General features: G+C 38.4%; 1 protein-coding gene across 6 annotated transcripts in view; it reads right to left on the minus strand.

Annotated features, from left to right (window-relative positions):
• Positions 1-1,162: 1,162 nt before the first annotated feature.
• Positions 1,163-25,132, minus strand: part of srpk1b (SRSF protein kinase 1b) — a 96,087-nt gene continuing 72,117 nt past the window's right edge. For 2 of the 6 annotated variants that reach the window (XM_062986599.1, XM_062986603.1), the window contains 7 exons: positions 23,762-23,969; positions 11,843-12,205; positions 8,472-8,563; positions 7,427-7,534; positions 6,361-6,430; positions 5,396-5,488; positions 1,163-2,682 (listed from right to left, as the gene is read on the minus strand). In XM_062986599.1, coding sequence (XP_062842669.1) covers positions 2,498-2,682; positions 5,396-5,488; positions 6,361-6,430; positions 7,427-7,534; positions 8,472-8,563; positions 11,843-12,205; positions 23,762-23,969 — 1,119 coding nt within the window. In that variant the 3' untranslated portion in view covers positions 1,163-2,497. The remainder of the gene's footprint in view (positions 2,683-5,395; positions 5,489-6,360; positions 6,431-7,426; positions 7,535-8,471; positions 8,564-11,842; positions 12,206-23,761; positions 23,970-25,132) is intronic. The other 4 variants (XM_062986605.1, XM_062986604.1, XM_062986600.1 and 1 more) reach the window with 4 other exon arrangements.

The raw sequence follows: 25,132 nt of genomic DNA on the forward strand, positions 1-25,132 counted from the left end.
CTTTTATGCACCAAGATTTCCTGAATTGAATTCCTTTCCATGTATGATTTAAAAAGAATTTGGTGTGGCCTCCTATTTTTCCAAATTTTTTTTTTTACTTTAAAAGGTTTTTAAGACACTTTTTAAGGTTTAAAAAAAAGTTTAGCTACATAATTATGTTTGTAATAGTCAAACACATTTACCATTATTTCGAGTTTAAGCATTTGTCTGATCCAGACTGACTTATCACTTAAATGTAAAAAGCTACAGGGTTATACCAAACACCTTAAAACAATTATGCAGTACATTTTTCCTGAGCTAAGCTATGATTATTAGAGTGCAGCTATTTGTGAAATATTTTCAATTATTTGTGCCTTTAATAAATACAGTTGTATAGGTATGCCAAAGGGAATCTTATTCAATCTGTGGAGGTATCTGCTTTTTTGCTATGCTCCCTCATCTCTTTCCCATGATAATTATATAAATCAGTTTTGCAAAGCAAGCTACATAATTTCACAACTTGTAGTGTTCATGCTGCACAGCAACATGGGTCCTGGAGCTTAGAACGACACTTACCTATTGTTGCTGGTCTGTAGGGTTTGACATGTTCTGTGTGAGTTTCCTCTTGGTACACTTAATTGTCCTTAAGTTTGAATGAGTAAACTGGTCAATGTGTGATGTGCTGTGAAGTATTGGCACAAGGCCCAGGGTTTGGGCTTTGGCGCTGGTCAGTCGGTTATGAGGCATATAAGAGAAATTGTGTTATTTGGGGGTTCTGATTGTCTCCCACACCCCAAAACATACCAGAAGCTTGACTGGCTACTTTAAATAGATTTTCATTCAGCACAGGTGTATTCATTATTATGTGACACTATAGCATTGAACTTATTAACTCATCATTCGTCTTTAGTAACTGCTTCATCCTGATCAAAGCTTTGGCTGGTCCAGTGTCTTTAGGAATCGCTGACAGTGTCAGTCATATGCAGAGTATCAAATACTCCACCTATTTACTTATTACTTAAATGCATTTTGGAATGCACAAGACAACCTCTGTATGTTGCAGAAGATGGGAGGTAAGCAAAGGAAACTCACAAGGCATATTCCTTACAACAGCCACAAGCAGCAAGGTTGAACTGCACTGCTGTGTCACCAAATAATGGTTGAACAGACAACAAAACAGTGATCTGACTGCAAAATCTTCATTGGTATGCATTACAGAAAGAGTTTTAGTTTAGCAGTGAACAATCAAAAACAGAGCAACACATGCTTTGAAACTGGAAAAAGCTAAAAGCTGCTGCTATAAAAGATCAAGCAGATGTCTTAACAATGTCCTAACTTACAAAATCCCACTTTCTTCAAGTATACAAAACATTGATCACACATCGGTATATCAATACATACTTATATTAGTTTTGAAACATTGATGTCAAGATAACAAGCAAGCCTTGGCAAAAAAAAAAAAAAAAAAACTTTAAATATATGTGCGCGCCATCATGTGAAAATAGAGAAGTGGCAAATCTTTGGTACATATGTACAAAATGAAAGACACTTCTGAGAATTTAACTTTTAATATTACTGTTCATCATTTGAAATTGTTTTTGCATGACAGTCATAAAACACTGACTATAGAGAAGTGACATAAGCCCTATTTTGACAGCATTAGTTTCTCATCATCAGTCTCCACCACGATTCTCACATGGTTCTAGTGGATTTGTAGCATTTTAGCTAACGGGGAGCATCAGATTTTACTTGACAGGTGTCCCACTTTCCCCCTATATTGTACTTTAAAATATCCCCCTGTTGAATATTGGATTCTGATAAGAACAGGCATTTATAAAATTGCTTATTCAAATGTTATTGTTACAACAGCAGCAGTACACATGTTACAGTGCTATTGCTTTTTAGTTGTCTGCTGTTGTGACAGGATTTAAGCTTAGGAAGCAATTTCAGCCATTTAGGGAAATGCTAATTTTTTTGTAACTGAACATGATACAATTTGTAGCTGCTTTTTTCTGCATAATACAAACACAATGACATCATTTCTTATGTTAAAAATTGGGGGAAAAGGTTGTTTCTTCTAAAGCTCTAGTATTATACAGCCTTGCTTAAATAAAACTATACTGTAGTGGAATGTGACTATTACTCTATAATTTTATTTTACATGGCTGTTGACTAAACATAGCAAGTAAATTAAGTCTAAAACATTGCAATCAGTGTCAACTGCCATGCGTAATTCACTTAGGAGTCAAACAGCAGAGCTGAATTTAAAAAAAATGTAGGGAGTTGCACCCAAAAAATGCAATTGCCCCAGGTTTTGATGAAAAACTAATCTCATCTGAATAGAACAATTACCTTTAAACAGTTCTTGTAAATTTAAATGAAAAGAAACATTTAGTTTATGCTGTTGACACAAAAAGAAAAAAACATCAAAATGTTAACAGAACGATAATCTATCAAAGATGTGTATCCATGATAAGACCCAGGTCTTGCATGTGTTTGTGTTGGAGGATTTGTGCCACTATGAACTGATCCAGGGGTGACGGAGGCACTCAGCAGCTGTAGCTCTTTTCTCTGGAATAAGATCCAGCATGGGTAGAAGAAAGCTGCTGAAGCTCTGTGCTTCCTCCTTTGACCACTCATACTTCTCCACCAGGACATCCAAAAGCCCCCATGGCTTCAGCTTAGTGATTTGTCTCAGTTCACCTTAATAAACACAAAGTGGGAATGTAAAAATGCATAATCATAATTTCTTGAATGCATACACTATGTTTTTCTACATACACTACTTAAAAAATAAAAGAACACTTAATTATTACAGTATGGCAGCAAGTCATTTAAACATCAGCGATATCAATCTGTATAATTAGGAGGCATAAGCGATTGTCAATTAATTTTACCTGCTTTGGTGCAAATGAAAGTGACAACAGGTGCACTGGATAGGCAACAGCCTATACATTACAAATGTAATAATTTTGCACCCCATCCAGAAGAAGCATGGAGGAGGAAACAGACTATTCCATGTGGAGAGCTAAACAGGCCATAGTAAAAAGGCATCAGGCCAGCAGCAGAACTAGTATATGTTCCCTTGTGTGAGGACAAACAGGAGAAGCACTGCTAGAGCCCTACAAAATAAACTCCAGCAGGCTACTGGTGTACATAACTTCATAAACAGACTCCATGAGAATGGCATGAGGGCCTGGCATCCTCTAGTGGGACCTGTGCTCACAGGTTTGGTATTAAGATTGATATTCGTCAGACAAAATTGGCAAGTCTGCCATTGGCGTCCTGCTCTCTTCACAGATGAGGGCAGGTTCATACTAAGCATATGTGACAGTGAAGGAGTCTAGAGATGCTGGGGTGAACATAATGCTGCCTACATCATCAAACATGACCGGTTTGGTGTGTCAGGAATGGTTTGGGGAGGCATATTGCTGAATGGTTGCACAAACCATTGATGGAGATCTGATACTGCTGTCATGTATCGGGGTGAAACCCTCAGAGTCACTGTCAGACCTTAAGCTGGTGCAGTGGGCTCTGGTTCCTCCGGGTGTGGGACAATGCCTGGCCTCATGTGGCCAGAGTGCATAGGCAGTTCCTGATTGACCTGAATCCAATTGGGAATCTCTTGGACGTTATCTATCAGTGCATCTGATGCCACCAAGTAGCCCTAAAACAGGTCTGGAAAGAGATCCCCCAGGACACCATCTCCTGTCGTTGCTGTAATAAAACTGTAAACACTGGATCAACCTATAATTTTAATTTTTTACTTGGATATTAGTTTAATCTAGCGAGTTAATGATTCTGGTTTCCACTGACCATTGTTACATCTAAATTATATCAGTAAAGATTTTCAACTTGAATCTTTGCTTTAATGAGTATTTCCTAACTATTGAACAGTGCACATAAAGACCAACAGAAAACAATTTTGGATAAAACAAGACAGACATAAAAACATATCAAGCTAAATGAGATCCATACCACACTAATAACATTAAAAAAAGTCCCAATTTTGCATAAACTACTTTAAAAATACAATTTGCAATAACCAGGGTTGCAAATTCTATTGGCGACCCATTAACATATTAAACACAATATTTAAGTAACAAGGCTTTAACAAGGCTTCACATATCAGTAAAAGAAACAGTAATGAAATAGCTTAAATAGTCACAGTAGAACACAGAACTAAAACCCTATGTTGACACCTGACCATAAGCTCAGACATCCGATTCCTAAACCATGGCCATTAATTTAGTTAGCCCCCTCTTTTGGCTTATAACAGGCTTCATTTTTGTGAAAAGAAATTGAGCCCAAAAAACTGGCATTACTACAAGAATGCCTGGCCCACAGTGGACAATCCAATCAATCCCAAAGATGTTTGGTGGGGTTGAGGTAGTTTGTGTAGGCTATTAAAGTTCCTTCACACCATTAATCAAACATCTTTACATTAACTTACATTTACAGTATTAAGGAGACACCTTTATCCAAAGTGACTTACAACTGTGACCTAACACTTTCTAAGAATTTGAAGATTTAATTGAAAATGAGACTTTTTGTACAGAGTTTTGTACAGAATTAAGTCTGTTAGAAATTATTTTGAAAAAAAAAAAAAAAGTAAAATGATTACAATTATAAACGTCATTACAATTATAAAAGCCATGTTGCCTGTTATATTACATACTGCTTAGTTGCAAAAAGTTCTTGTTGATTTAGTCACATTACAGCAGAAGAAGAAACGAAACAGTGTTTTAAGGAGATTCAAAGTAACCCAATGGGTTATGCATTCGAGCCAGTGAGGAGGAGAGTAACTATACGAACTCAAGGATCGACCATCAGTTCCCAGAGTTGTGGTGAGGGAGGGCAACTCCAGCTGGCGGTAACTGCACTAAAATGCTGACTGCGAGCAAGTTGATTTACTGGCAGGAATCTAATGCTTGGGGCATCTTTTGTGCAAAACCCTGGCAAACACTTACCAGATGCTCCGCTGTGAGAGGGACTTCTTGAAAGTGTCCATGCTCTCCATAAGCAAAGTCTATGCAAAGATGCTGGAGCATCCCATCAGCAGCAGGTATTGTAACCTTAGCTAACGATTGCTATTTTAGAATGTAAATGGCCAAACAGCAGCAACCTGGCAGTGGTGGGGCTTGAACCATTAACCACTAGGCTATAGCTTGCCCCTCTACATTACAACATAATGGCGCTACAGTTGTTTGGAAAAAAAAAAATATATAAATAACATTTTCTGGTCGCATTGACTATTAAACCTGTAAGGATATTCAAAGTGTGAATGCATCTTGTATTATTTCAATGCAAACTAATCTAGTGCTTCATGTCCCCTGTAGGCCTTGATCCTAATAGCTGCACAAGCCATTAAAGGAGTGATCAGTTATATGCAGTAAATAAGTTATATGCAGTTTACCTTTCTTGGTAAAAAAATCCTTTGAATATTTCCCATTCATGATGAGTTTGCGAGGGACTTTTCCTAGAAGCTCAATAATCAGGGCAATGTGATCTGTTAAATAATGGGAGAGAGAAGAGGTAACTTAAAAAGAGATGTTTACAGGGTAATAAATGCCTATAAATCAACTATATGCAAAAAACAAACGTTACCCAGAACTCACTTTGTTCTTTTGCCAATGCCGTATTCTTAATGCGATTCTTGCTTTTCTCTATATTGTATTATAAAAACCTTTTCATATATATTCCATATTCATGCCTCGAAGAATGTGATTTCTGGACCTTACCATTTTTTCGTCTTATCTGTTTGGCTTCACCCCTATTATTAGTCACATCTTTATTAAAGTTGCACAAACCAGAGAGGGCCCTGTATGTTAATACAGTTAGTGTGACACAGCAGTTAGTGGGTAACCTACAGCAACAGAGCTGTGGGGGCCTGTGTTCAAACCACACCTTCCAAAACATACAATACGTAGACTGGCTGTGAACGGGCAAGTCAGAGGTGCCCTGCAATGCACAAATGCCCTATAAAGGGTGTGTATGAATCTCATCCAACATCAGTACCTGATCTTAATAATGCTCATTTGACAAACATCACAAATGCTCTTTTGGTACATATCACTGGCATAACCTGCAGTACTTTTGCTGTCACTTAAGAACATGTTTTCACTTTCTGACCAGCATACTATCAGTTTAATGAATTACTTTCTTCCAGATTTTTTGACTTTCACAGCTCCTCTAAGATGAAATCTGTTTGATCATTTGGCCAGTAGAAATTGCAAGCTGTACAAAGTAAGTGTAAGAAACTCTGTGTTTTTTTTATTATTTGCATTTTCCATGCTGTCCCAACTTTTTCTGATTTGTGTATTTAACTACAGATGAACAAGGGTTAGTTACAGTATCACAAAAAAATCAGAAAAAATGTACCTTCATCTCTGGAGTAATCCTCTCCTGAATGCGGTTCAAACAAGTAATCCCCTGTTGCCAATTCAAATGCCTGAAAAAACACACATAGCATACCTCTTTACAAAACTAATTGTTGAGCAAACAAATATGATGTTAACCTCTTAATACCCCCTTCATTTCAGGCTTTTACAGATGGCTACAATCCAGCGTAAAGGAAGGCTTTGGGCTAGAAATGAATCTGTGGCCTACACAGAGGTAGCTGTTGATAAACAAATATGTGGCACCATTGATCAGCCAGCAGAGGTCGTAATTGCATCAGTTATAAGGAATCTCCTTTGGCATCCAACCCAACGGACAAGCCAATCATTGTCCGTATAGGCGCCCAGGTAGCAGAGCTAATATTTGAACTCACAAATTTGAGATAGTGTTTCTCAAAGTGTGTTTTACCGATGCGCCACCTGAGCGTCCTGAAACAAAAATGTTAAAGGCAAACAGCCCAAAAATTCCAAAGAATGTCAACTGCAGCTAGATCTGCTCCGAAAGTGAGTAAAATTTAAACACAATATAGAGGTAGTCCAAGAAAGGTCTGGGATGATGGTTACTTGTTATCAACCAAGCCAAACAAAAAAAAATCATAGGAGTTCTTCATACATTGAACTGCCCCATGAAGCCAAAGGATGACCAAGAATCTAAAGGGAGTAGAAAGACAGTACAAACCCTCTGTGCTTTTTCAACATCAATAGGTAATGACTTGAGTAAAGGCTTAAAGGATATCCTCTGTCACATGACCTTTCTTATTGCGAGTCCAAAGTTTCCCTTAATTACTTGTAATTGTAAATCATGTAAATCATAATCTAGCAGAATCATAATCTAGCAAAAAGGATTCGACAAAAAAATTGCAGAGTCAGCACTAAGATATACCCTGTTACCAAGAATCCAATTAAACAATTACCAAAGAAACAATTTCCAAGAATCTTAACTCTAGGACAGTAGAGAAATAAAGTTAATTAAGTGAATTATTGGTAATTAATTTCTCATTTAATCTGTGTATCTCTGTTACAGTGATAATGTAAGTGTATAGGCAAACCATGCATGCTGTGCTCCAGATGTCTGCTGGTGTGCTGTAGCCTGCACCGATTAGCACCTCAAGAGCACGGTACTGACGTGTCTGAATATCATCTGTGAAGTGTTTGTGCTAAAGAGAGTACCAAGAAAGGGACAAACATAAAAAAACAAAAGTAAAAGGCAACTTAAAGACTGCACACTAATCTTATGTAATAAAGGCTAAATAAAAGTTTAGTTTGGTACTGTACCCAAGATTGTACTTACAAAGGTAATGTAAATAACCAGTTAGGTAAGCTTAAAAATACCATAATTACCAAAAAACCAAGTACATTGAAAAGTAATAAAGGAAAAGAAAAGTACATTGAGATTTTAGAGCATTTACATTGCCTTTAAGATCTTTTTCAAGGACGCCTATGCCCGTTTCAACAAGGCAATGCAAAACCACATGCTGCACACATTACAAAGGCATAGATGCAGAAGAACAGGGTATAGGTTCTGGACTGACCTGACCCTTTCCAATAGAGAATGTATGGACAATTTGAAAAATAAAAATGCGACAACACCACAGTAATGTTGCACACCTTAAGGTGTGTTTGCAGGAAGAATGGGACAAAATAACACCAGAAACACTTCATTGTTTGGTATTCTCCGTGTCAAAATGTCTTGTGACAAAGTGTTGTGAGAATGAATAACAATATTAAAAAGTGGTAAATGCTTTACCATCCCTACTATTTTGGGAATGTGTTGCAGGCCTGAAATGCAGGAATGGTTGTATATTAACAAATGAAATAAAGCTGACCAGACAAAACATGAGCTATCTTGGTTTCATACTGTCTGCAATTAAATAAAAGTAAAAGTAAATGTAGAAAACACTGCCTTTTATTTTTATTTAGATTTTCCATACTGTCCAACTTTTTCTTATTTGGTATCGTAAAAGTCTACAAAGTGAAACAAATTTGAACTTTTTGTAATTTAAAATAGGAACAGAATTTAAAAATTAATGATAGCATTTCATATAAAAAATTGGCATGAGTGAAAATTGTCGAAAATGTAATTGCTCTACTCACCACCCAGCAGGCATTTCCCAGGTCAGCAATTTTTACCTGGATCTTATCAGCATTTAGTGGTTCCAGCGGGTTTACCAACAGACTGTCTGCTGCTAGAAGAAAGTCAGAAACAATGAGACTGTCAGCACTACCATGGACAGGATGTTGTGCAATATTGGGCCAAATCAATTATTTGAATCAATAAAGTGCTGTAGTGACCTGGCAGAAACATTAGCCCTCCAGGAAACATGTTGGCCATGCAGTATTTAACCTAACAAAAGAATGGTAAATTTAATAAGAAATATGATATGTATGATAATGACTATGGAATGAAATAAAATAGTTTATAAACTATTTAATCTGTGACATTAAAAAAAAACTCTCCTATGTCTCTGTATTGTTAAGGTGGAGGAAGAAGACAGAAAAGGCTGAAAACCCAAAACTGGTGGGACTGCAAAGACCCTGTGTATGATATTTTTCCCCGTTTTTTTATAGCTGATTAAAGCAAAAACCTCTGTCTCCTTGGTTGTCACTACTGTTATTACAAACTGCTAGGCTTGTGCCGAAAGCCGGGAGCTTAAAATACAATCACAGTGCAAAGTCTGTTAACCCAGACCTTCCAGGAACTATCTGCCATGCAGCAGCAATAGCACCAGGCTCTCAAAGACCTGCAACAGACACTCAGGTACAAGACCCTGATTTCTCAGAGCATGGTGAAACAGTGAAAATTCTTTTCTCTCTTGTTGTTCATCTGGTTGCCACAACTATCCCTCAAGATCTGGAGCTGTGTCCTGGCAGTTGGGGTTGTGGAGAGCTGGGATATTTTAATGGGAAATGTCCCCAGATGGATAAGAAACTGTTGCTTCGGATCCAAGTGACCCCTTCGGCCCCCCTCAATCAGGATTCAAAATAGTGGGTACCGGCAAGTATCCAAGGGGTTATACAGTGGTGTTAAAAAAAATAGCAGTCCAACATCATTAACCTGATAAATCACTGTTTTTAGTAGAAAATATATTTCTACATAGCAAAAAATTTACTTGAAAGTGTAGTAGAGTAATGAAAACAAAACAAACCCAACAATAAGGACATGCATGCCACTCATTCTGAGTAATCGAAGCATTGATTGAAAAGGGGTTGTTCAAAATAATAGCAGTGAGGAGTTCAATTGGTGAAGTCATTCATTCTGCAGAAGAACGGGTGTCAGTTTTGGCCCTTATTTAAGGTAGAAGCGTGGCAAATGTTGCACAGATTGGTCATAGTGAATTTCCTTCTGAAATACAGGGTAAAATGGGTTGTTCCAGACATTGTTCTAATGAACAGCATACTTTGATTAAAAAGTTGATTGTAGAGGGAAAAACATACAGAGAAGTGCAGCAAATTATTGGCTGCTCAGCTAAGATGATCTCAAATGCCTTGAAGTGACAACCAAAACCTGAAAGACGCAGAAGAAAACGTAGAACTACTGTTCGAATGGATCAAAAAATAGCCAAAATGGCAAAGGTTCAGCCAATGATCACCTCCAGAAAGATCAAGGAACACCTGAAGTTACCAGTGAGTACAGAAGATGATTAAGTGAAGCCAATTTACCAGCAAGAACTCCTTGCAAAGTCCCGTTGTTAAGAAAAAGACATGTCCTGAATGGGTTAGAATTTGCCAAGGAACACATTGACTGGTCCAAAGAGAAATGGCTCAACATTTGTGTACTGATGAAAGCAAAATTTTTCTTTTTGGGTCTAGTGGCCATAGACATTATGTCAGATGACCCCCGAGCACTGAATTCAAGCCAAAGTACACTGTGAAGAAAGTAAAGCATGGTGGTACAAAATGATGATATGAGGATGTTTTTCATACCATGGTGTTACATCTGTTTATCACATACAAGGGATCATGGATCAGTTTAAATATATCAGAATAATTGAGGAGATCATGTTGCCCTACGTCGAAAAAGAAATGTCGTTAAAATGGGTGTTTCAACATGACAATGACCCAAAACATCTTGGTTACAGACAAACAAGATTGAGGTAATAGAGTGGCCAGTCCAATCCCCTGACTTCAATCCCATAGAGAACTTGTGGGCTGATATCTGAAATGCGTTTTTTTTTAGGCAAAACCCAAAAATGCAGAAGAACTGTGGAATGTAGTCTAATCATCCTGTTCAGAGGTGCCAGAAGTTGGTCGACTCCATGCAACACAGATCTCGAAAACAATTGTTCTGCCACTAAATATTAGTTCAGTAATTTAAAGTAAAGTGAAAGCTCAAAATAGCAATGCTGGCACTGCTATTTTTTTGAACAGCCTAATATTCATTTTTCTTAACTTTCGATAAAGGATTAACACAAACTGGCTACATTTTGTTAATGTTTTGTTTTAGAATTGAAAGTGTAGTATTTTCAGTGCATTTGCATTTATGGAAATAAAAGTTATTATAATGATTTTGTGCTATATTCACTTTTTAAAAATCACTGCTATTTTTTTGAACACCACTGTACATCAGGTATTGGTAGACTCTGGTTGCTCACAAACCGTAGTGCTTGATTTAAGGCAAAAAGTTGAGGGGAAGTCATATTGTATCTCTGAGGAATGGAGGTACAGGTAAAACAGGAAAAAAAGCTCAAAAGCCTGGACTAGCACATCCAAAGACCCTGTGTGTGTTTTTTTTCTTTTTAATATTACCTGTAGTAAGATCAATAAACAAGCAATTAAGACAAAAAGCATACCTCTGGTGTGCCAGCGTGTTTTACTGCTGTGCCACCTGAACACCCTATTTGCTGAATAATTGTAACATGGCAGTATTTTCAAAATATGCTGCTGCTCTAACATTCAACTGATAAAGACCTTTATCTGCAAATAAGTTCAAAGTAATACCCTTATTCTTTGGGGTGTTAAATATTTCCAATTGCAACTGTATGTATAGTCCAAGTTTTTTTTTATTTAGATTAAAATTTTTGCCAAACTTGCCCAGCCATATGTATGTGAAAATGCAAGACATGACATTCTATTTAAAAAAAATGCCAATCATACAAAGGAACGTTTTGTTTGCAGTTCTCAGCTCTAAACTCATTTTGACATTTTGATTTGTCTTTGACAGTCAAAGTCCCTAATACTGTCATGGAGCTCAGCTTCAATATAGTTAATTTGCAATATAGTTAATTTGCAAAATAGTTAATTTGCAACTTACTTTATAACCTACAAGTCACTAATCAACTAAAAAGTGTTTTGTTTAAATCAACAATCTGATTAAGAATTTTCCAAGCACTAACATAACAAAGCATATCAATAAATCTATACTTAATACCAGTAATAAGACCAGTAAGACAGTAAAAAAAACACAAATAGACGAGAAGGTTAGTCAGAAGTACAGAGAAAACCTTTCACCACACTTTCTTACTGACCCTCCTGTGATCTCTTCATTTCTGTGCCTCTTTGCAAGTTGGTGGGTTCATCTTTTGAATGTACTGCCTCTTTTTTTGGATTTGACTCCATCTCCCAATCATTTACAGAATCTGAAATGTTCATCTTCTGGGTGTCCAGCATTTCCTGTTTCTCAAACATGTCACAAAGCAAATGTCCATTATTATCGGGAGTGAGGGGGCTGTGCTTGCTCTGTGTATTCTTGTTGCATACTGGGTAAGGGTTCATGGGCTGGGACTCCTCCACTGTGATGCTAGCATAAGGATTGATTGAAGTTTTGTCCCAGTCCTGCTGAACATCAGTAGCCTCATCACTCTTAGTATGCTGACTTTCTGGAACACCATCTGGAAAACAGGGTGGAAAAATAGAGCATTAGGAACTCTAGTACTATTTGGTCAGTGGAATTGTCATGCTTGTCAAGGATAATTTCTGAAGCTTTTTTTAACGTCTTACATGACAATGTGACCCTACTTAGAGGACAAGGGACACAGTTTACCTCTGATAAAAAGTAATAATCCTGGCAAACAGGTCTTATAGGTCAAAAATCTGTGGTAAGCTCCAGAATTCTAGGCACCCTTGGTAAAGACGAGTACAACAAAAAAGTCTTTTTTTTAATAACACACAAACACACACAATGTGGACAAAAGTAACAAAAGTAATTAGCTGTTTCATTTAGTCCCATTGCCACAGATGCATAAAATTAAGCACCTAGCCATGCTGTCTGCCTTAACAAACATTTGTGAAAGAATAGGTAATTCTAAAGAGCTCTACTCTAATACAACCCCAATTCCAATGAAGTTGGGACGTTGTGTAAAATATAAATGAAAACAGAATACAAGGATTTGCAAATCCTTTTCAACCCATATTTAATTGAATACACTACAAAGACAAGATATTTAATGTTCAAACAGATAAACTTTATTGTTTTTTGCAAATATTCACTCATTTGGAATCTGATGCCTGCAACACGTTCCAAAGAAGTTGGGACAGGGGCATGTTTACCACTGTGTTACATCACCTTTCCTTTTAACACCACTCAATAAGCGTTTGGGAACTGAGGACACTAATTGTTGAAGCTTTGTAGGTGGAATTCTTTCCCATTCTTGCTTGATGTACAACTTCAGTTGTTCAACAGTCCGGGGTCTCCGTTGTCGTATTTTGCGCTTCATAATGCGCCACACATTTTCAATGGGAGACAGGTCTGGACTGCAGGCAGGCCAGTCTAGTACCCACACTCTTTTACTGCGAAGCCACCCTGTTGTAACACATGCAGAATGTAGCTTGGCATTGTCTTGCTGAAATAAGCAGGGACGTCCCTATAAAAGACGTTGCTTGGATGGCAGCATATGTTGCTCCAAAACCTGTATGTACCTTTCAGCATTAATGGTGCCTTCACAGATGTGCAAGTTACCCATGCCATGGGCACAAACACACCCCCATACCATCAGAGATGCTGGCTTTTGAACTTTGCGCTGACAACAATCCGGACAGTCCTTTTCCTCTTTGGCCCGGAGGACACGACGTCCATGATTTCCAAAAACAATTTGAAATGTGGACTCGTCAGACCACAGGACACTTTTCCACTTTGCGTCAGTCCATCTCAGATGAGCTCGGGCCCAGAGAAGCCGGCGGCGTTTCTGGGTGTTGTTGATATATGGCTTTCGCTTTGCATGGTAGAGTTTTAACTTGCACTTGTAGATGGTGCGACGAACTGTGTTCACTGACAATGGTTTTCTGAAGTGTTCCTGAGCCCATGTGGTAATATCCGTTACAGAATGATGTCGGTTTTTAATGCAGTGCTCACACAGTTGTTCACAAAGTGGTGAACCTCACCCCATTCTTGCTTGTGAACGACTGAGCCTTTCGGGGATGCTCCCTTTATACCCAATCATGACACTCACCTGTTTCCAATTAATCTGTTCACCTGTGGAATGTTCCAAACAGGTGTTTGTTGAGCATTCCTCAACTTTCTCAGTCTTTTGTTGCCACTGTCCCAACTTTTTTGGAACGTGTCGCAGGCATCAAATTCAAAATGTTTATAATAAAGTTTATCCGTTTGAACATTAAATATATTGTCTTTGTAGTGTATTCAATTGAATATGGGTTGAAAAGGATTTGCAAATCATTGTATTCTGTTTTTATTTATGTTTTACACAACGTCCCAACTTCATTGGAATTGGGGTTGTAGGATGCCACCATTGCAACATGGCAGTTCATTATTGTTTTCCCTTTTAATATTTCATGATCAAGTGTGAGTGGTATTAATAAAAGGTGAAAGTGTTTAGGAACCACAGCAATTCAGCCACAAAGTGACAGACAACATAAAGTTACAAAGCAGGGTCGCAGCGTGCTGAAGCGCATAAAAATCACCAATGCTCTGCTGACTGAGTAAGTTCCAATCCTCCTCTGACATTAACATCAGCACAAAAACTGTGACAGAAGCTTCATGGCATGAGTTTCCATGGCCAAGGAGCTGCATGCAAGCCTTAAATCACCAAGCATAATGTCAGACATTGCATTGAGTGTTGTTAAGCATGCCATCACTGAACTCTGGAGCAGTGGTAACATGCGGAAATATCTTGGTATGCAGAAAGCATCGAGCCTTTCCTTTACTGAGGCGCTCGGGTGGTGCAGCAGTAAAACACGCTAGCCCACCACTGGCTAGCCCACCAGATTCTCAAGTTTGAAATGTTGAAATGCTTTCTGCATACCAAGATATTTCCGACAGTTGGATGCTTCCAACTTGGTGGGAAAAGTTTGTTAAAGGCCTTTTTTGTAGAAGCATGACTGTGCACCAGTGCACAAAGCAAGTTCCATAAAGGCATGGTTAGATGAGTTTGCTGTGGACAATGCTGTTTGAAAAAGAAAAAAAGAAAAAAAAAAAAAAAACACACTGAAAAGAACATGAAGCACACTATGTATGATGGGAGGGCCTGGTTTTTTTTCTCCCCAAAAGGCCCTAGGGACCTTACTGGGGTACATGGCATAATAAACTGCATGAAATACAAAACTTTTTAAATAAAATATTTGCCTCTGCCTAGGAAAAAAATATGTATACACTGCGTTCCAAATTATTATTAGATGAAATATTAATAGAAATTGGGTTTTACTTTTTTGGTTAAAAGCATTTAGGTTTTAGTTATTGAAAATTTCTCATACCTTTTAAGATGTCTGGTATCAATTTCAGACAGGTTTGTTAATTAGATTGCCAGGTGATCTTGGTTAAAGGTAAAGTTACTTAAAGAGACTGTTCAACATTATTAAGCAAGTCACAGTTATACAATATGGGGAGGAAGAAAGACCTTTCTGAAGATCAAAAGCGGGAAATAGTTCAATGTCTTGCAAAAGGCATGAAAACAATTGATATTTTTAACGAAAATTCAGGAGAGATCATCGAACTGTGAAAACATATGCGAGTGATTCACAGCACATACAAATACGGTCTGATAAAGGATTACTAAGAAAAGCTTCTGTAAAACCAATTATTCTTATTAAAAGGGCAGCTGTAAAAATGCCACTGATGAGCAGCAAACATGTATTTGAAGCTGATGGTGTCTCCGGAGTGTCACGAACCTCTTGATGAAGGATTCCCCACAGGCTGGCAGTTGTGCATAAACAACCACCCCTAACCAAAGCGTTTGCAGTGGGCTCAGAAATTGATAAAGACTCATTTTCAAACAGTTTTATTCATCGATGAATGTCGTGCTACAATGGATAGTCCTGATGGATAGAGCTCTGGATGGCTCGTGAATGGCTTGGTGTTTCCACAAGACTGCAACGTCAGCAAGGAAGTGGTGAATTTGGGCCGGAATATTGGAAAGTGAAATAACTCAGTTCCTAACTGAGCATTTTCTGCCATGGCATAAATTGTGCCTTCTGAAATAAAATATTTTTTCATGCAAGACAATACAAATCATGGTTTGGCCACCATGGTGGTCCGGTGGTCCGGTGGTCCGCACGCTGAGACTGTAGCCTAGTTGTTTGTTTGTTTGTAGCCATTAGCTAAATAACTTTTTATATACGTATGTTTTAAACGTTAATCTTTCGCGCATAGTTGATATAGAGTGTTATTTTGTCTATCGTAAAAAAGCGCTTGTGTTTACGCTTGTGTTTACTAACGTAAATCCGTGCTTGTGAAAACTTCTGCTACCGGCATCCGAACGAAGCCGGTTTTAGTTTGTTTGTTTTGTAATTCAGCGAATAAACATCTTATTCATCCAGAATTAAAACCGCTTTCTGTCCGCACGAAGCACGTTTGTGTTTGGATGTTTCTGTATTTTAGCGCTTAAACATATTTGCTTTGTGGAGAGTTAAAGCCGTTTTCCGTCCTTAGGAACCGCGTTCTGTTTATTTGTTTTGTACACCAGCGCATAAACACCGTTTTCCTTTAGAATTACAGCCGGTTTTGTCGGAAACAAAGCGCGTTTGTGTTTTTTTTTTGTTTTTGTAGTTCAGCGCTTAAACACCTTTTGTTTTGTGGGGAGTTAAAACCGTTTTCTGTTCGTAGGAACCACGTTCTGTTTATTTTATTTTGTACACCAGTGCATAAACACCGTTTTCCTTTAGAATTACAGCCGTTTTATCCGAACGAAGCGCGTTTGTGTTGTTTGGTTGTTGGTTTTTATATTCCAGCTCATCATCGCCTGTTTCGTCCGGAATTAAAGCCGTTTTTCTGTGACTACCAGCACATTTCTCTATTATTATAATGGCCCCAGCAGGAGCTTTATATCCCAGTGCCGAGTGCAACATGTTCAGTTATTCCATCTCCGTGTTTAGTGATAACTTTATATGTGATAAGTGTAGATTAGTTGTTAGTCTGACGGAGAAGATTTCAGTGTTAGAAGGGCGCATTCGGGCGTTAGAACAGACTACTAGTAGTGAGTGCTTAGATTCAGCTGTAGCAGTCCCGAATGCCAGCAGTTCAGGTACAGAACCTCAGACTCCGGCATTAGAGCCCTCACAGCGGGGCGACTGGGTGACCTCTCGGCGACATAGTCGTAGGGCAAAGCACCGACCATCTCAGTTGCACGTGTCCAACAGGTTTTCCCCACTCAGTGAGCCACCCGCTGAGAAGCCTGTTAACGTAAGTGCTCTGGTTATAGGAGATTCTCAGCTCCAACACGTGCGCATTGCAACCCCCATAGAGACACCAGCGACCATAGTCACTTATATTCCGGGGGCCAGGGCACCTGACATCAGAGCAAATCTGAAAGTGTTGGCTAATGCTAATCGTAGATTTTCGAAGATTCAAAGATTGTTATCCACGTCGGCACTAATGATGTTCATTTGCGGCAGTCTGAGGTTACTAAGAATAATGTTAAAGAGGTGTGTGAGTTAGCTAGGTCGATGTCCGAGGCAGTAGTGTGCTCTGGCCCCTTACCGATTCGACCCAGTGGCGAAACCTACAGCAGGTTATTGTCGCTGAACGGCTGGATGTCTAAATGGTGCTCAGAAAACTGCATTGATTTTGTAGATAACTGGTCCACTTTTGAGGGAAGGCCTGGTTTTTTGAAGCAGGATGGTGTCCACCCCACGTGGGAGGGTGCTGCTCGCATTTCTTGCAGCATAGGTGACAGGCTTTACCACCGCGTTAGTGTAGCGGCAGATAGTGTTAAATGACTATCCAGAGCCAAGACCAGGCAGCAGACAAACAGGCCTAACCGACTGTCTGCGAGTCGCAATCGGACGTCACCCGGAATCCTTAGGTCACAAACCATTGAGACTGTGTCTGTTTACCGTGGCAGGTGTAAGCCAAAACTAAATCAAAAAGTATGTCATAATAACTTAATTAAAATTAATCTAAATGAGCATCATGAAAACCATAGTAGGGCTAAACTAAAGTTAGGACTTCTAAACATCAGATCACTTGCATGTAAAACAGTAATTGTAAATGAAATAATTACAGATAATAGTCTTAGTGCACTTTGTTTAACCGAGACCTGGGCTAGACCCGATGAGTATCTAGGTTTAAATGAAGCATCTCCTCCGGGTTACAGTTATGAACATAAGCCACATCTTAGCGGTCGTGGTGGAGGAATAGCCACAATTTATGATAAAGACATAGGTCTTACTGTAAAATCATCTCCCATAACAAACTCGTTTGAAGTTCTTATCTCTGACATAACCAATAAATGTTCATCTGATAAAACTAGTATGTTTAAGCTGGTTACTGTTTATCGACCCCCTGGTCCTTACTCAGAATTTCTTAACGAATTTGCCGATTTTCTTTCTAAATTAGTCTTATCAACTAAAAAAGCTTTAATTGTTGGTGACTTTAATATTCATTATGAGGATAAGTGTAATCCACTCAAAATTGCGTTTGATTCTATTTTAGAATCCTTAGGCATCACCCAAAATGTAACAGGACCCAATCACCGCTGTAAACCTTAGATTTAATACTTACTTATGGTATGAACATAGACAACCTGGTAATCGTACCACAGAATGACTTAATTTCTGATCACTTCCTACTAATTTATGAAGTGTCCCTGTCCAATAATATACAGCAACCACATCGTTTTAAATGTAAGCGCACTATTACATCTGCAAATGCAGCAGCATTCATAAACTGCCTTCCAGAATTACCAAATATATCAGCATCAGAACCTAAAGAACTAGATCAGGCAACTCAAAACCTAGAGACCGTATTGCGCACAACCTTAGATAACGTAGCCCCACTCAAAACTAAACTGATTAGGGAGAAAAAACTTGCTCCTTGGTACAATGACCACACATGCGCACTTAAACAAGCAGCACGGAAATTAGAACGCAAGTGGCGTCACACTACACTGGAAGTGTATAAGATTACTTGGAAAGATGAGTATAAACTCTAACTGAGTATAAACATGCCCTTATAAAAGCTAAATCTTTATATTATTCGTCCCTAATAGAGAAAAATAAAAACAATCCTAGATTCCTTTTCGAGACAGTGTCCAAATTAACTAAAAACGTCAATGAAACCGAATCTAATATACCACCCGACTGTACCAGCGATGATTTTTTAAAATTCTTTAATGACAAGATAGAAAAAATACGACTTCAGAGTCAAAGTGTGTCACTTGCCAATGTTAAGTATGGACTCACTCTGAGCAGCAATGGTGATAATAGTAACGAGTTAATCCAACTAAATTCCTTTAATCCAATCTCCCAAAATGAACTAACTGTGTTGATTAAATCATCGAAGTCATCATCGTGTATACTCGATCCTGTTCCAACTCGTTTACTTAAAGATTTACTCCCAGCTATTGTAGAGCCCCTGCTTACATTAATCAATGCATCCCTTAGCCTTGGGTATGTACCTAAACTGTTTAAAAGTGCCGTTATTAAACCCCTGATTAAAAAACCTAATCTTGATCCACATGTTTTATCTAATTATAGGCCAATTTCAAACCTTCCTTTTGTCTCTAAGATATTAGAAAAAGTCGTTTCCAAACAATTATGTTCTTATTTGAATGAAAATTGTATTCATGAAAAATTTCAATCAGGATTTAGACCCAACCATAGTACCGAAACCGCATTAATTAGAGTAGTTAACGAGTTGTTAATGTCTTCTGATAATGGATGTGTCTCTTTTCTTGTTCTATTAGATCTTAGTGCAGCGTTTGATACGGTCGATCATAACATTTTACTGGAGAGGCTAGAAAATACAGTTGGTGTTAAAGGACTCGCACTCTCTTGGTTTCAATCATATCTGACTGACCGCTCGCAATTTGTTTATGTAAATAATAAATGCTTGGAAACTACAAAAGTAAAGTGTGGTGTTCCACAGGGGTCAATACTGGGACCGCTATTTTTTATACTGTATATGCTTCCACTAGGTGAAATTATTCATAAACATGGCATAAAATTTCACTGCTATGCAGATGACACACAGCTGTATATATTAGCCAAACCAAATGATACTGACACAATCAGTAAGACAGAAGATTGTGTAAACGACATAAAAAACTGGATGTCGTGTAATTTTCTTTTACTTAATTCAGATAAAACTCTAGGCTCTAAAGCTGCAAGAGACAAGTTGTCTAACCTGGTGCTAAACCTAAACAATTTCTCTGTTACTCCCAGCCCAGATGTAAAAAACTTGGGTATCACAATAGATTCAGATCTCTCCTTTGATACACACGTTAATAATATTACTAGAGTTGCTTTCTATCATTTGCGTAATATTTCTAAAATAAGAAATATACTATCTGTTAATGACGCCAAAAAACTGATACATGCGTTTATAACTTCTCGGTTAGATTATTGTAATGCTCTTCTAACTGGATGCTCTGGTAGATCCATAAACAAACTGCAGTTAGTTCAAAATGCAGCAGCTCGAGTGCTAACTAGAACAAAAAAATTGATCATATTACTCCTGTTCTATCATCTCTACACTGGCTGCCAGTTAAATACCGCATTGATTACAAAATACTTTTACTAACCTATAAAGCGCTACATGGTCTGGCTCCACAGCATCTGAGTGAGCTTATTAATCACTACAACCCAGCGCTTCGTTCACAAGATGCAGGGTTACTTATAGTTCCTAAAATTAAAAAGACCACAGCTGGTGGAAGAGCATTTTCTTACAAAGCTCCACAACTTTGGAATAATCTTCCTGCCTCTGTTCGGGATTCGGACACAGTCTCAATGTTTAAGTCTAGACTGAAAACATATTCATTTTCTCAGGCTTTTGATTAGTATAGACAAAGGCGCAGAGCTTGGGGGTTCTTGGTCATAGAAACTTGTGGTGATCAGGGATGTTGGGTTGCTGTCGTTCTGCCTCTCTTGTCCGATCACTCCGGTTTGGGTAGGAGAGGTGGGCGCTGATGTCCTATGAAAGCCTTCATGACCTTGTTACCTGCTTGCTCTCCCTTTTAGTTATGCTGTAATAATTAGGGCTGCCGGAGTCTAAAACTCTCTGTAAAACTGTTTTACTCAACTAGCATTGTACATTATTAACTACATTCTTTGTTGTTTTACTCCAAAGGCATTCTGATGGAAACCTGTTAACCCGCCGAGGTTAAGGATTAAAGTCGAGACTGCAGTGACAACGATGCTGCTCCTGCCGGATGTGACGGGTCTGGAGTAATTGCACCAAGAATGACAAGAAATCACTACAGACTTTATTGAAGACTAGAGCGAATAACAACTCTATTATTATTTATCTATTTATTACCAGTTATAACTTTTAGATAATTTAATTCTGTGTTTGTATGCTTTGTGTAAATCGTGCATTTATTTAAAGTATCCTCCAGACCACCCAAGAAGGATGGGCCCTGCTGAGCCTGGTTCCTCTCAAGGTTTCTTCCTGTAATTTTCAGGGAGTTTTTCCTTGCCACAGTCGCCCTCGGCTTGCTCAACAGGGGTTTTTGTATCTGTTGGTCCTGGATTTTGTAAAGTTGCTTTGAGACAATGTCTGTTTTAAAATGCGCTATATAAATAAAGTTGACTTGACTTGACCATCATCTTCTGACCTCATTCCTATTGAGAACCTGTGGAGAATCCTTAAAAGGAAGATCCACTAATGAGAGGATGATAGATGGGACGAAATTGGACGTGCTAAATTAAAAAAAAAATTAAAAAAAATTACCCTTTCAGAGTAATACATTTTAACCACTTACCCACTGAACCACTTGTATTTTTTTAATAGGTTCTTATCCCTTTTGGTCATGGTGTAGTATGCTGCTTGTTGAGACCTTCAAGCCACATTACATTGCTAAAAGATGTTTTTTGTGATTTTTAGATTTAACAGGGCTATTTAAAATATACTGTTTTCTCAAACACAAATGAGAGTGCTTAGTGATAACAAGTAAACTGCTCTGCAAAATCAAGGCTGTCCAGGTCTACATGTTCTAACAAGATAAGTCATTAAAGATAAATATAAAAGTTTACAGTTTTATTCTAAAAACATAACATTAAAACCACCTTCTTGTTTCTACACTCACTGTCCATTTTATCAGCTCCACTCACCATATAGAAGCACTTTGTAGTTCTACAATTACTGACTGTAGTCCATCTGTTTCTCTGCATTCTTTGTTAACCTGCTTTCACCCTGTTCTTCAATGGTCAGGAACCCCCACAGGACCACTACAGAGTAGGTATTATTTGGGTGGTGGATCATTCTCAGCACTGCAGTGACACAGCAGCGCTGATGGAGTTTTTACATACAGTGTCCACTCACTGTCCACTCTATTAGACACTCCTACCTAGTTGGTCCACCTTGTAGATGTAAAGTCAGAGACGATCGCTCATCTACTGCTGCTGTTTGAGTTAGTCATCTTCTAGACCTTCATCAGTGGTCACAGGACGCTGCCCAATGGGCGCTGTTGGCTGTATGTTTTTGGTTGGTGGACTATTCTCAGTCCAGCAGTGACAGTGCAGTGTCACTGCAGTGCTGAGAATGATCCACCACCCAAATAATACCTGCTCTGTGGTGGTCCTGTGGGGGTCCTGACCACTGAAGAACAGCATAAAAGGGGGCTAACAAAGCATGCAGAGAAACAGATGGACTACAGTCAGTAATTGTAGAACTACAAAGTATTGTAAGTGAAGCTGATTAAATGGACAGTAAGCGTAGAAACAAGGAGGTGGTTTTAATGTTATGGCTGATCAGTGTACTGTATATACACTTCCTGGCCAAAAAAAAGGTCACACACTAATATTTCGTTGGACTGCCTTTAGCTTTGATTATGGCACGCATTCGCTGTGGCAATGTTTCCACAAGCTTCTGCAATGTCCCAACATTTATTTCTGTCCAGGGTTGCATTAATTTTCCCCAAGATCTTGTATTGATGATGGGAGATTTGGACACTGCGCAAAGTCTTCTTCAGCACATCCCAAGATTCTCAATGGGGTTCAGGTCTGGACTCTGTGGTGGCCAATCCATGTGTGAAAATGATGTCTCATGCTCCCTGAACCACTCTTTCACAATTTGAGCCCGATGAATCCTGGCATTGTCATCTTGGAATATGCCCGTGCCATCAGGGAAGAAAAAATCCATTGATGGAATAACCTGGTCGTTCAGTATATTCAGGTAGTCAGCTGACCTCATTCTTTAGGCACATAACGTTGCTGAACCTAGACCTGACCAACTGCAGCAACCCCAGATCATAGCACTGCCCCCACAGGCTTGTACGGTAGGCACTAGGCATGATGGGTGCATCACTTCAGCCACCTCTCTTCTTACCCTGATGCGCCCATCACTCTGGAACAGGGTTCCATCACTCATCAGACCACATGACCTTCTTCCATTGCTCCAGAGTCCAATCTTTATGCTCCCTAGCAAATTGAAGCCGTTTTTGCCGGTTAGCCTCACTGACAATTGGTTTTCTTAAGGCTTACACAGCTGTTTAGTCCCAATCCCTTGAGTTTCCTTCTCATTGTGCATGTGGAAATGCTCTTACTTTCACTATTAAACATATCCCTGAGTTCTACTGTAGTTTTTCTACCATTTCACCAAACGTTTAAGTGATCGCTTAGATTTTTTTCCGACCACATTCCTTCCTCGAATATGTTTCTCCACTGTCCTTCCACTTTTTAATAATGCATTGGACAGTTCTTAACACGATTTTAGTAGTTTCAGCAATCTCCTTAGATGTTTTCTCAGCTTGATGCATGCCAATTTGACCCTTCTGAAACAGATTAACCTCTTTTCCATGACCACAGGATGTGTCTTTCGACATAGTTGTTTAACAAATGAGAAGCTACTCACTGCATCAGTTAGGGTTAAATAACTTGTTGCCAGCTGAAACAATCACCCATGCAGTAATTATCCAATGGGAGGCTCTTACCTATTTGCTTAGTTAAATCCAGGTGGTGACCTTTTTTTTGGCCAGGCAGTGTATTTATATCTATTTTTACATGTTTTTACATGTTGTCCTGTGGAAAACATTTAATTACCACATGAAAGACTTTCTCACCCAATGTGGCCTCAGTTGTAATTTCATGCAGAGTTTGACTGTTGGACAAAATGCTTTCAGGGGTTTCTGTTTCTTCATCCTCATCATCCACATCTTCTTTGTTTAATCTCTCCAGCCCCTCAATGTCTGGAATACGTTTTTCCAATAGATCAGCCTGTCGCTTCATTTTTTTCTTCATCTTTTTCTTTTTGTTCTTAGACATCTTTGTCTAAGGAAAAAAATAAAAATAATGACTTTACCTATGACTTTATCTGTACATACACAAAAGTCCAGGACTGAGTTTGAAGCCCAAGTGCTATGTTTTCTGTCTTTGCACTTGAAAATTGTTTGGGGAGGGCAAAATTACTCTGAATTTATTTGCTTTCACTCTTCAAATAACAGGGTAAAACAATCTTTTTTTACTGCCAACTACAACCGATTGTTATCTTTTGTGGTTAAATTATTTTTATTAATTAGAGGGGGGTTGCTTACTAATACTACAAACCTCATTTACAGAAGTTATGGCATTTTGTAAAATATGATCTGTGAGCAAAGACACTAGCAACTACAACTTGTCAGTGTCAAGTGGCAGTGGCAAGTAAAAAAAAAAAACATTAAACTGTCCCAAGTCTCACCACTTATTGACAATTTGTGACACTGACAAAGTAACAAAGTACAAAAAAAATATTTCTCAATGCAAAATTGAATGTAGGTCTTTATCATTTACCATAGAGTTGTAAAAAGATTTAAGACATTCAGAAATTAGTCCATGCAGGGCAAGGGCAGAAACTACTGTTAAACGTGTTTGAACTTCAAGCACTCAAACAACATTGTATGACATCATGATGTTAGTGTAATAAATATATTCACACTGGGTTGGTAGTACTTAAGAAAAACAATGTGACATAACACAGTCCACTGCTGCATCAAGAAATGCAGCATTCAAGAAATGCAAAATTCTATCATGCAAAGAGACAGCCATATACTATGCAGGAAAACCAACAACTTCCCTGGGCCCAAGCTCATCTTAGAAGGACCAAAAGACAGTGGTAACATGTGCTGTGGTCAGACGAGTCTACATTTCAGCTAATGTTTCAGGAAATGTTTCATTGTCAAATTCTCCGGATAAAAGACCATTAAGACTTTTAACAGCAAAAGTTGCAAAACCCAACATGCTTCACAGTTTGGGGGTAAGTCAATGCCCACAGTCTGGGTGACTGGCATACAACCCCTGGCAAAAATTATGGAATCACCACTCTTGGAAGATGTTCTGTCAATTGTTTAATTTTGTAGAAAAAAAATAAATCACAAACATGCCACAAAACTATCATTTCTCAAACTGTCAACCCTCTGGCATTAAGAAACAATAAAAAAAGAAACAAATATAATAGT

Source organism: Trichomycterus rosablanca, chromosome 24, assembly GCF_030014385.1.
Source record: "Trichomycterus rosablanca isolate fTriRos1 chromosome 24, fTriRos1.hap1, whole genome shotgun sequence".
Lineage (NCBI taxonomy): Eukaryota > Metazoa > Chordata > Actinopteri > Siluriformes > Trichomycteridae > Trichomycterus > Trichomycterus rosablanca.